Source organism: Nanorana parkeri, unplaced genomic scaffold (genome assembly GCF_000935625.1).
Source record: "Nanorana parkeri isolate BGI_ZX_2015 unplaced genomic scaffold, ASM93562v1 scaffold1114, whole genome shotgun sequence".
NCBI lineage: Eukaryota > Metazoa > Chordata > Amphibia > Anura > Dicroglossidae > Nanorana > Nanorana parkeri.
The window spans coordinates 13,627-25,129 of record NW_017307382.1 but is presented as its reverse complement, the minus strand read 5'-3'; the positions used below and the strand labels follow the sequence as shown (position 1 = coordinate 25,129).

The 11,503-nt window shown below is 41.5% G+C and overlaps 1 protein-coding gene across 7 annotated transcripts in view; it reads left to right on the top strand.

Annotated features, from left to right (window-relative positions):
- The window catches only part of KIF1A (kinesin family member 1A), a 136,942-nt gene extending 125,857 nt beyond the window's left edge, over nucleotides 1-11,085 (top strand). For all 7 annotated transcript variants that reach the window (XM_018567909.1, XM_018567907.1, XM_018567906.1 and 4 more), the window contains 6 exons: nucleotides 597-674; nucleotides 1,568-1,692; nucleotides 2,519-2,656; nucleotides 3,320-3,512; nucleotides 5,038-5,156; nucleotides 10,715-11,085. In XM_018567909.1, the coding sequence (XP_018423411.1) occupies nucleotides 597-674; nucleotides 1,568-1,692; nucleotides 2,519-2,656; nucleotides 3,320-3,512; nucleotides 5,038-5,156; nucleotides 10,715-10,757 (696 nt within the window). In that variant the 3' untranslated portion in view covers nucleotides 10,758-11,085. The remainder of the gene's footprint in view (nucleotides 1-596; nucleotides 675-1,567; nucleotides 1,693-2,518; nucleotides 2,657-3,319; nucleotides 3,513-5,037; nucleotides 5,157-10,714) is intronic.
- The last annotated feature ends 418 nt before the right edge of the window (nucleotides 11,086-11,503 follow it).

Sequence of the window (11,503 nt, the reverse complement as noted above, 5' to 3'; positions counted from 1 at the left end):
TTTTATTGCAAGATTAAAAAAAAATGTATACTGGATTTATCATGTGCTTGTGGCACCCTCATGCGTTACATTTTCTTTAGCCAAAAACACTGAAACCTGACAGCTCGTTATGGCTGTTAAGGCTAACTTCACACTGCTAATGTATGTTGCTTTTTTGAAAAGTAACCTTGTCTTGAAAAAATATCGGCGCAGCAATTGCTAATCTAGTTTCTTGACCGTCATGCTGATACAAAGACGCAAGTGCGTTCTGAGTTATTGTCTAAGAATAATTATGCAGATTAGGAGACTGCACTTGCAGATTCAGTTCAGACTTCACTTACTGTATACTTGTGACTCAGACAGTATTGAAGCCAAATTCAGCACGACAACAAGATTTTTTTCAGGTAGATGTCTGCAATGGAGTTTTACAGATTTAATTTCAGGACAGGTTTTCTTTCTTAAGTCTGCATGTTTTGAACAAGGATATTTACTATGCAGATGATTTGGCCATAGGTTTTCTATTGCTTATCTGTCAGTAATGTTCTTTGTCATTACTTGAATATGAGGTTTGTAGGTTTTTGTACTTCATTGATTTGGTGATCTTATAAATTTTACAGTGTCTCCGACTGCTCACCCACACATTTAACAGAGAGTACACCTACAGTCATGTGTGTGTAAGCGCCAGTGAAAGCAAGGTGAGTCTTCTTCAGTCTGATTACTGATTGTTTTAGAGGGTGGGGGCCAGTTTAAACCATTAGTGGGACCAGGGTAAAGATCTCACTTCTGCCACATGAACGATATATCTTAAGTATAGTTTAATTAGGAAGGCAGGCTTCATTTTCCAGTGTGAAGATTGGTCCTTGTATTAGACAATGTTAAACTACAGTCTCCAATACCCTTTTACCTATTACCTTTTCAGTGTCAGCATATTAAAAGCATTGGTTCTAGGAATGGTTTGAACATGTTTAAGGGTGCAGCCATATCTAGCAATTACAGGTTCTGCTTCCTACTTAGTATAACTGCAAAAAGTTGTGCCATGCTAATGCTCTCAATCACTGCAAGTCTCCTAGGCAGAGTATGATTGAACACCAGACTCTCTGCAGTCTAAGTTTTAACATCCCTGCTTGCCATACTGTAAATATATGACCTTATGGTGCCCTCCCCCCTCCTATTACCTTCTGTGGTACAGATGCCATATATTCCCTTTAGTTAAACATTATTTGCTTCAGAGGTATTAATGTGTCTTAGTTCAGTCTACGTTTAGTCTTGTCTTTAGTCTTTAAGAATAACCCTAGATCATATTTCAAAAGACGTGGGCAGCGACAGTGTTTATACTAGCTCCTTATGAGAGAAAGAAGGCAAATTGAAGAATTAGGTGATATAAACTTCCAGTATATGTGCATTGACTATGAGTGTCCACTGACTGCTGTTCTGGCAGTGAAGGTGTTAATCAATTTTGAAGGCAAATTTAAGGTTCTTCAGAAAACCATAGATTGTGGAATAATGTCTGATTTATTAAGAGGAGTTCTTTAAGTGGCAAATATTGTTCATGCGTAGCTCTTTAGTGACTTGTGAGTTTTTATTTCAGCTGTCTGAGATGTCAGTTACACTCCTCCGTGACCCCTCTCTTTCTGCAATCGGGATGTCAACTCTCACACCTTCCAGCACCTGTCCATCCCTGGTAGAAGGACGATACTGCAACTCAGAGTCCAGGTCAGTAATATATGCTTAAAGTAATATCAAACTTTCAGATTATTTTCAGTAATTAATCCAGATCATACAAATATACATCAACCCGGCAAGTCATCATGTTTCTGGCTCCAACTCTCTCAGCTCAGCTTCCCTGAACTTAAAGTCCAGTGCAAGATCACAAGAGAGAGCACAGTCCCCAGCAGGAAGGAAGGAAAGGAGGAGAAAGCAGAGAAGGAGAAGGAAGAAGGAGGGATAGCAGGGAGAGTCTTGCCTTGTTTTGCCTTTGTGTTTGCGTGTGAGATACAGCTTACTAGCACACACAAGGGTGGCTCCATAGGACCCTGTAAGGGAAACGGTTCACCCTAAAACAGGACATCAGGACCAGTGTTCAGGGGACCAGCTGATTCTGCAGGAAAGTAACACTTTTTTAAACAACAAGGAACAGCATCCATTGTGAGTGATTTAATTAGCATTTGAAATAGCTTAAAAACCTTTTGACTTTAGTATTACATTAAACAAGCTATGTGTGGCAGATGTTTTATACTGGGAAAAATCCTGGCTATAAAAGGCTATTTTTCTCACGAATGTACAATATATAATAAAGTACAACTTGCTCTACATTATTTAAGGCTAATCATCGTCAATGGGCATTTTAGGAAAGTCAGAGTATAAAGCCGCAGCGTATACTGTCATGTAACATGGCACATTTACATTAGCCTGCCTTGCTCATTATAAATGAGTTGTTAGAGGAATGTGTTAATAGCAGTTTTCCAACCTATCAATGAATTGTTAAGCTTAACACCTTAATGGAATTGTTTTAATGACACTTCTCTTGTGATTTTTCCAGTCCCCAGCCACTCTCACGATCTTTCAGTCCTGAGAGGGATCTTCCAAGTCCTGCCAAAGAGCTGCAGAAGTCTCCCAGCACAGGGCTCAAGATACCTTCTAGCTTGTTTAATCCAGATATACAGGAAGTCCGGGTTAGGTAAGTAGAAATCTGAATGGACTAGATTCACAATTTACTTACTGGGTTCCTATATTGGCTACTGTACAAATATTTGAAGTCCAGAAGCTGCAGAGTTTACATTATTATCTGGGTGTTAGGTGGAAAACCTCTAATCATTGCGCTGCAATTATCAGCAGAAGGTAGGTGAATGTTTAGGCTGAACTTTGGGCACAAGAACATTAATTTAAATATATTCCTCACTAGCCACAAAGGATATAAATCCACTTTGTATACACCAAATCCAAGTTATTACCTTGGAAAGGTAGTGGTGACATCATTACTCTGTGCAGAGATCAGCGATGTGGGAGGGACTCTCCAGGCCCACCCACTACAGGCTATCTTCAGAAAACTACAAGAGTGGGCAGATTCCAGACCAGTCACAATGCTCAAGCAGAGAGAACAGCAGGGACTGGTCTTTATTATAGGAAGCTCCGCAAACTTTCACATTATATTACTGCCCAGATCTGGAAGACATACACAAAGCAAACCAAGATTCAAGTAACAATACACATGCCTCTTTAGACATTTTTTTTTTTTCCCAGCTTTAATTGAGGGTAGGTATTATATATGAGAGTGTAAATTGCTAGTTTGAAATGCGGAACTTTTGGAAAAGAAGTTTAATCTTTTCTTTCTTCCTCTCAGCCCTATTGTTTCTAAGAAAGGGTACTTGCACTTTTTGGAGCCTCACACCGGAGGCTGGGTAAAGAGGTATGTGGTGGTCAGACGTCCCTATGTATACATCTACAACAGTGATCGGGATCAAGTGGAGAGAGCCATTCTTAATCTCTCTCAGGCTCAGGTGGAGTACAGTGAGGATCAACAGGCCATGCTGAAGGTAAGATCATGCCACAAAATGACTGGTTTAAGTGTGATTTATTTACAAACTGAAATATTTATATCATGTTCCTGGACCAGCAGTGAAGTGTTGGTGTTATGTCCAATGTGGAGGTAGTAATAGGAAGTTGAGAAAGTGATCTCCATAGATTGACCAGCGGTTTAAAGTCAAGAAGGTTTCTGTGGCCACTGTTTTGTTCATGCCAAGAGATGCTCATTTGTCGCTAGTATATTAACAATATACAAAAGAAAAGTGGAATGGATAAGTAAGAAATTATACCCGTTGGCATAGACAAACCCACTCCGTCCTGAAACCCAGTCTTCATTCTAAAACCCTCTCTTCATCCTAAAACCCATGTTCAATCCAAAAAGAGACTCTCCCACCTGAGACCCACTCTCCCACCTGAGACCCACTCGTTATCCTGAGACCCAGTCGTTATCCTGAGACCCACTCGTTATCCTGAGACCCACTCGTTATCCTGAGACCCACTCGTTATCCTGAGACCCACTCGTTATCCTGAGACCCACTCGTTATCCTGAGACCCACTCGTTATCCGGAGACCCACTCTTTATCCTGAGACCCACTCTTTATCCTGAGACCCACTCTCTTTCCTGAGACCGACTATACTGAGACCCACTCTCCCTTTTGAGACCCACTCTACCACCTGAGACCCACTCTACTACCTGAGACCCACTCTCTATCCTGAGATCCATACTCCCACCTGAGATCCACCTTCTCTCTATTTTGAAACCCATTCTCCATCCGGAAACATGCTTCCTACCATGAAACCCACTTTCCTTCCTTAAACAAAGAAGCAGGCTGAGCTGGCCAGGAGTGGTACTGCTGGTAAGCTGAGGGAGTCAGGCCCTAAGAAGAAGTGTGACTATATCTGAATCTTAAAAGGAAACTATAATAATGTGGGACAATTTTATTCTATTTTTGAAACTGTTGTTTTATAACTGTTTTTCGCTATCTATATTAAGTCTTTGTCTTACAAATAAACATTGAATGAAAAACAATGGGTTTTTAGTGCACTATAGGTTAGCTAAAGAGGAAGCCCAACAGAACAGCTTGGTTTGAAGCTCTGTTTATCTAAGAGAAGCCTGGGACTCAGCTATCTGATACCGGATGAGTCACTGCCGCGATGAACTAGTGTTGGTCTGTAAACAATGGCTTTCTCTTGGCACAGCTAAAAAAAGTAATCATGCTAATGATGTGAATAGCATACTAGAGCTCCACCAGCTGACTGGATGAAAGAATTCATAATATCAATATTCAACATGAGGTAGAGACCTAACTTGTAAAACAGTTTAACGCTTTAAACTTGAAAATGGTTGACTGGCAATCCTATCCACACATAAATGGTTAGGTTCCTGGGCATCATTGTATTGTAAACTCATGGTTACTGGCTCTCCTATTAGTTATTACTCTTTGTACCTTTAGTAGGTAGGTAATGCTGCATAACCATCAGCCCTATACTGTTGTTTGTATACATTAAAAATGTGAATGCGTTCTTTTTCTGCAGACCCCCAACACCTTTGCTGTGTGTACACAACATCGCGGCATTCTGCTGCAGGCCAGCAATGACAAGGACATGCATGATTGGCTGTATGCCTTTAACCCTCTTCTGGCTGGCTCCATTCGGTGAGGATTACATCATAATGTATTGAAATATGACATAGTGTACATGTGTGTGGTGATTCTCCTAAGACTGTGGCAATACTGGGGACTTGTTCTGAGACACAGGTAGTGATTCTGTTGCCCCTCTATCTTCTAAGTACAAAGTTTATACAGTGTAAAAAATAATTTTCTATATTTATGGTACCAGTAGCTAGCTATAATATTCTTATACTTTTGAAAAGAAGTTGCAGAATGTTATTTGGAAAAGGTATACAATGAGGCTGATTTTTTTTAAACTGAAGAAAATGAGAATTGAAATGTTGCCCAAAGCAACTAGATTCCACTGGACATTTTACATACGCAGATTAGGAAATTATATCTCACATATACACATGTGGTGTTCTGATCTCCTCTTCTCTTGACTTCTGGCTCAGGCCTGGGAGAAGTACAGACTTATTTTTCTTAACATTAATATACACTATATTGCCAAAAGTATTGGGACACCCCTCCAAATCATTGGATTCAGGTGTTCCAATCACCTCCATGGCCACAGGTGTATAACATCAAGCACCTAGGCATGCAGACGCTTCTACAAACATTTGTGTAAGAATGGGTCGCTCTCAGGAGCTCAGTGAATTCTAGCGTGGTACCATAATAGGTTGCCACCTGTGCAATAAGTCCATCCGTGAAATTTCCTTGCTACTAAATATTCCACGGTCAACTGTTAGTGGTATTATAACAAAGTGGAAGCAACTGGGAACAACAGCAACTCAGCCACGAAGTGGTAGGCCACGTAAAATGGCAGAGCGTGGTGAGCGCATGCTGAAGCGCACAGTGCTCAGAAGTCGCCAACTGTCTGCAGCGTCAATAGCTACAGACCTCCAAACCTTGTGTGGCCTTCAGATTGGCTCAACAACAGTGCGTAGAGAGCTTCATGGAATGGGTTTCCATGGCTGAGCAGCTGCATCCAAGCCTTACATCACCAAGTGCAATGCAAAGCGTCGGATGCACTGGTGTAAAGCACGCCGCCAATGGACTCTAGAGAAGTTGAGATTTGTAACCCTTTACCCACAAACCATGTACTTTACCCACAAACCCATGTATTTTATATATTGTGAGTTCTGACAGAGTTCAATAAGCAAAGTGGAAGTCTGCAGGGCTCTTCTTCAAGCAGGCTTCCAGTAGATAATGTCCAAAGATTAAAGGGGAACTCTTCAGCGATGTTAAGTCTTCTAGTTCCTCGATGATGTTTTAAAAAACCAAGAGCCACTCTAGTCGCCTTGACAGAATATTTTATAAGCCCTTTTTGGAGGGTGTCCAGGAGCCGGCCCCTAGGGAAGGGCTGGGGAGGGAAAGCAGGCGAGGATGAACCTTTATTTTACTCTATCCCCGCCCAATTCCAAATTAATAAATGTAGCTTGATTTTGTACTTAGGTTTATGACTTTTGGGTGAAAGTGGGGTCACCTCTCTAGCAGACCTGCTTGTTTATTTTAACTTGTCCACTTGTAATAGATGAGTGCTTGGTGCCATGCCTTTAATTAGGGACAGCTATAAAAGGCTTAGAGGCTCACTTCTGCTGGAGGGGCAATAAAAGATCACAGCCAGATAGCAGATTTCTGGTCTGTGGAATGTGGATGGACCTGGCAAATGCTAAATGAAGGCCTGCATTTGTTCTGACTTGGGGGAGCAAAATAATTCTATTTTTTAATATTCAGACTCAGACCCCCCTATCGTCACACTCTGGAGTGACGAATCACGCTTCTCTGTCTGGCAATCCGATGGACGTGTCTGGGTTTGGCAGTTGCCAGGAGAACGGTACTTGCCTGACTGCATTGTGCCAAGTGTAAAGTTTGGTGGAGGGGGGATTATGCTGCGTGGTTGTTTTTCAGGGGTTGGGCTGGGCCCCTTAGTTCCAGTGAAGGGAACTCTTAGGGCATCAGCATACCAAGACATTTTGGACAATTTCATGCTCCCAACTTTGTGGGAACAGTTTGGGGATGGCCCCTTCCTGTTCCAACATGACTGCGCACCAGTGACCAAAGCAAGGTCCATAAAGACATGGATCAGCGAGTTTGGGGTGGAGGAACTTGACTGGCTTGCACAGAGTCCTAAACTCAACCCGAAAGAACACCTTTGGGATGAATTAGAGCAGAGACTGCCAGTAAGGCCTTCTCGTCCAACATCAGTACCTGACCTCACAAATGTGCTTCTGGAAGAATGGTCAAACATTCCCATAGACACACTCCTAAAACTTGTGGACAGCCTTCCCAGAAGCTGTTATAGCTGCAAAGGGTGGGCCAACTCAATATTGAACCTTATGGACTAAGACTGGGATGCCATTAATGTTCATGTGCGTGTAAAGGCGGCGTCCCAATACTTTTGGCAATATAGTGTACCTGCAGAGCCAGCCTGGCAGAAGGCAAGCAGTCAGAACCTTTCTTATGGATCACAGGCATTAGCACTTCTCAAGCAAAAAGTTCAGCTGCCCCCTACATGCACCACAAAGCGAAAGCACACAAGAAAATCAAAGAGAGACTGACGAGTTGAAAGCTCAATCACATTGACCACCTGTGTGAAGGGAGCTTTTCTTAGGGAGACACAAATTCCTCCCACTGACCAGAAATATACAGGTGGGTTCCCTTAGAGATTAATAAAAGGCCATCATGACAACCAGTGTAAGGAGTGTTATCAATAGAGGGACATAAAGAGCCACCACTAACCAAAAGCATAAAGAAGGAGCTAATAACAGGGGAGATAAATGTCTGCCATTGACCACCAATGTAAAAGGGGGCTATTAGGAGAGGGACAAAAAGGATCACCACTGACCTCCAGTGTAAGGTAGCAGCTTAATAAAGGGGAGATAAAGGTCTGCCGCTGACCACCAATGTAAAAAAAGACAATCAGTAGGGGAACAAAAAAGGGCCACCGCTGACCTCCAATGTAAGGCAAGGGCTCATTATAGGGGAGCTAAAGGTCTGCCACTAACCACCAAACTAAAAGGGATCTATCAATAGAGGATTAAATGGGCAACCGTGGACCAACAGTGTAAGGGGTATTTCAATTGGAAGATATAAAGGACCACCAGCGACAGATCAATGTAATAGAGTGCTAACACCAGTGTGCCATTAAGGAACTCCACTAACTGCCTATACAAAGGAGGTGGCTAACAGCATGGGGGAAAAGGGCCACCACTGATTTTTAATGTAGGAGTTTAACAACAGGCGGATATAACAAACTACCACCAGTGTTAAGTAGCTGGCAGTTAAAGCTTTAACATAAACTATTCACCAATGACCACCAGTACCAAGTGGTACAGAGAGAGGTTGCCAGGTTCCTTAATAACATTTTCACTCTAGGGCCCTGTCAAAATGTTATTCTTACAAGGGAGCCCCACGAAGGTTTGCTACTGATTACTCAGAAATGGTCATGTGTACTACACTGCAGAAGTTAAATATGACTCCTTAAAACTCAAATTCAGCTTACTTCAGAAATAACATCCTATACTCTATATATGTGTAGGTATTTATTAATCCAGGCCATTGTATTACTAGTAATAGTCACATTCAACTGGACTTGTTCTATAAGGTTGAAGAGGCTGCTTAGCTTCCCCAAGACATTTCTTCAGTTATGTGCATTTATATCCACACAGGTACAGACACTTTAACCCAATCACCATAGGAAGGCAGATGTTCATTATCCAAGAACAAGATGTGAGAAGTGAAAGTTCTCTACCAGTAACATATTTGCTATACATTCTGCATTTTCTCATACTGAATTACCTTTCTTTCCCGTTTCCCTTTTTCCTTTACTGGGTACTTACAGACACTACAGATTTCACTGCTATCTATTGGTTTCCTTGGGTGACATATGTATATATAGTTTATGCCCCTGTGTAATTTAAATTGAGTCAAATCTTGCTAGAATCACCATAAATGGATAATTCATTTTAGTTTTTTTTTAGTTAGAGGAGAACTATGGGGTAAGCGTTTTTCCCCATAGTTCTCCTTAGGGTAACGGGAGGACACAAACTAGCGTCCTCCCGTCACCCTAAGCTCAGTATACCGCGAGCTTCATCTCAAGGTATACTGAGACGCCGCAGCTGAAGCGGATCCCGACAATTATGTTTGGATCTGCCCAGCTGCGTAAGTGACAGCTGGCTCTGCCTATCTAGAGGCAGAGCCAGCTGTACCCTCCCCCGTCCGTTCTGCCAGTCAGCGCTGGAGGATGGGAGCGGGGGAGGGGGGAATCCAGTCCCTCCCCTGTCACGGCAGAGAGCCGTGACAGGATCGAGAAGTGAGCTAATGCCGGTATGTGTTCCCTCACTTCCCGTTCTACTGAGCCGACCTGTGACAGTCTCATTGTTACAGGTCGGCTAGAACTATGAGGTGAGTGAAAAGCACTCACCTCATAGTTCTCCTTTAAGCTTTGCCTACACAGCACCATAGCAACACACAGTCAGAGAATTCTGAACATACAGAATCATAAAAGGAGGTAAAAGGAGCCTAATCTTTTCTCACTACGTGCTGAGTCACTAACTTAGAACATGCATGTGCATGTCATGGTTTTGGGACATTTGATATGCCTTTGCTTGTTCCACATCAGTGACACACAAAATAGTGAAGCCAGGATCAGCAGTATAGCCCTGGAGCACGCACCTTCAAAAACACGTCAGCAATATCCACTTTAATATAATAATAATAATAACAACAGACAACTCCAATTTTTTGACCATGTATGGGGGCCCTGGCTCTCCTCCACCCATACAATTCCACTCCCACCCTAATTCAAGTTTGCTGATACTGAGATGATCTTTCCTTCATTATGCTTTCCCTTATTCCTCTTTTCTGACATTATGCTAGGTGTACTTGTAGATTTATGTATTTTGTACATTATGCTAACCTGTTAATTAGGAGGCACACACTGATTTAGTGTTAGAAGTTGTGTTTTTATTCTTGTTGATAGTTTTGTTTCATTGTATTGTCTTGTTTCCTTACATTTAAAATTCAGTAAAAATTATCTTTAAAAAATAAATAAATAAATGAATAATAATAATAATAACAATTATTGTTGTTGTTATTATTATTAGTATTCTTTTTATCATCATCATTATTATTCCATTTTTTTATCATGACCAATTATCTTTAAGATGACTCCCACAATTCAGCAGAATAAGTGAAATTGTGAATTATAAATATCTGTCAGAAATAGTGTTCCTCCAGTAGTTTACATCTTTTCAGCAAAACTCATGAATTGAACAGAGTGGCCCAACTTTTGTCTAACGGTATTCTACCTGAGAACACATATGATAGTTGCATTCACACCTACATGTCCAGTTTGGGAGTGTGCTCATTGTTTTCTGGCTACCAAAGCACTTCATGAACCAAGCAATGCCTGTGACCCCTAACACACCACACTGTGTGGATTGAGGAACCATATAAAATGAATTGGTACATGAGCTGCAATGGGCAATGCTGCATAAAACAGTGTAATTGCTTCCTAATATTTTTGGGTGGGAATGTGACATTTCACTTTTAGTGACTTTCTCTCTTTTTTTCTCTCTCGTTCTCTGTTCCTTTCTTAGGTCTAAACTGTCTCGACGCAGAACAGCTCAAATGAGAATTTAATGGATGCTTACACACTTCCTTTTATTCATTGACATGCTAAAGCATTAATTCACCTCACTCCACAATCCCAAACTACACACAACAAGAGCCTCACTAGCTCATCAGATCTCTGTACTCACACTTACTTGTACTGCTTGTACGGAGACCTCCTGTACGCTCCTCATGGCTGGGGGGAGGTATTTCACAAGTCTAGGCACACTAGGTCACCCGAACTAGATTTGTTCATGTGCCACATAGGGCTGGGCCTAGGGCAGCAAATATTTAAGGGGATGGTAGTCTATGCCATGTTTCGTTGTCTTATAACAGTTATTTATTTATTTAAGTTTATGGGAGAAACAGTAAAAAAAATTAACATGTAATCACATGCAGCATAAACCTATTTAAATTATACAAAATGTCTATAACTGTTCAGCTACCATTACCTATGATAAAGGAGGGTGGCACAATAAAAATAGCCTAGTAGTACATAATCAGCCCCCTAGATGCCATAGAGATCAATGATATTAAGGTAACCTTAGCCACCAGTCAAATGTCAGCTTTCCTCAATTTAGGGTACATAGAACAAAGAAAATAATCCCTAACTGGCTTTGATGAGTGACTGCACTGTGGGCATTGCTTATTGCCTTATTAACTGAAATAATGCCCTATGGTTTTTACTTGAACAGGATTAAGAGTCTCATAGTCCTTATACCTGGCTTACAAAATCTCAGTGTGCTGCCATCTTTTCTCTTTCTTTCCACTTCCCC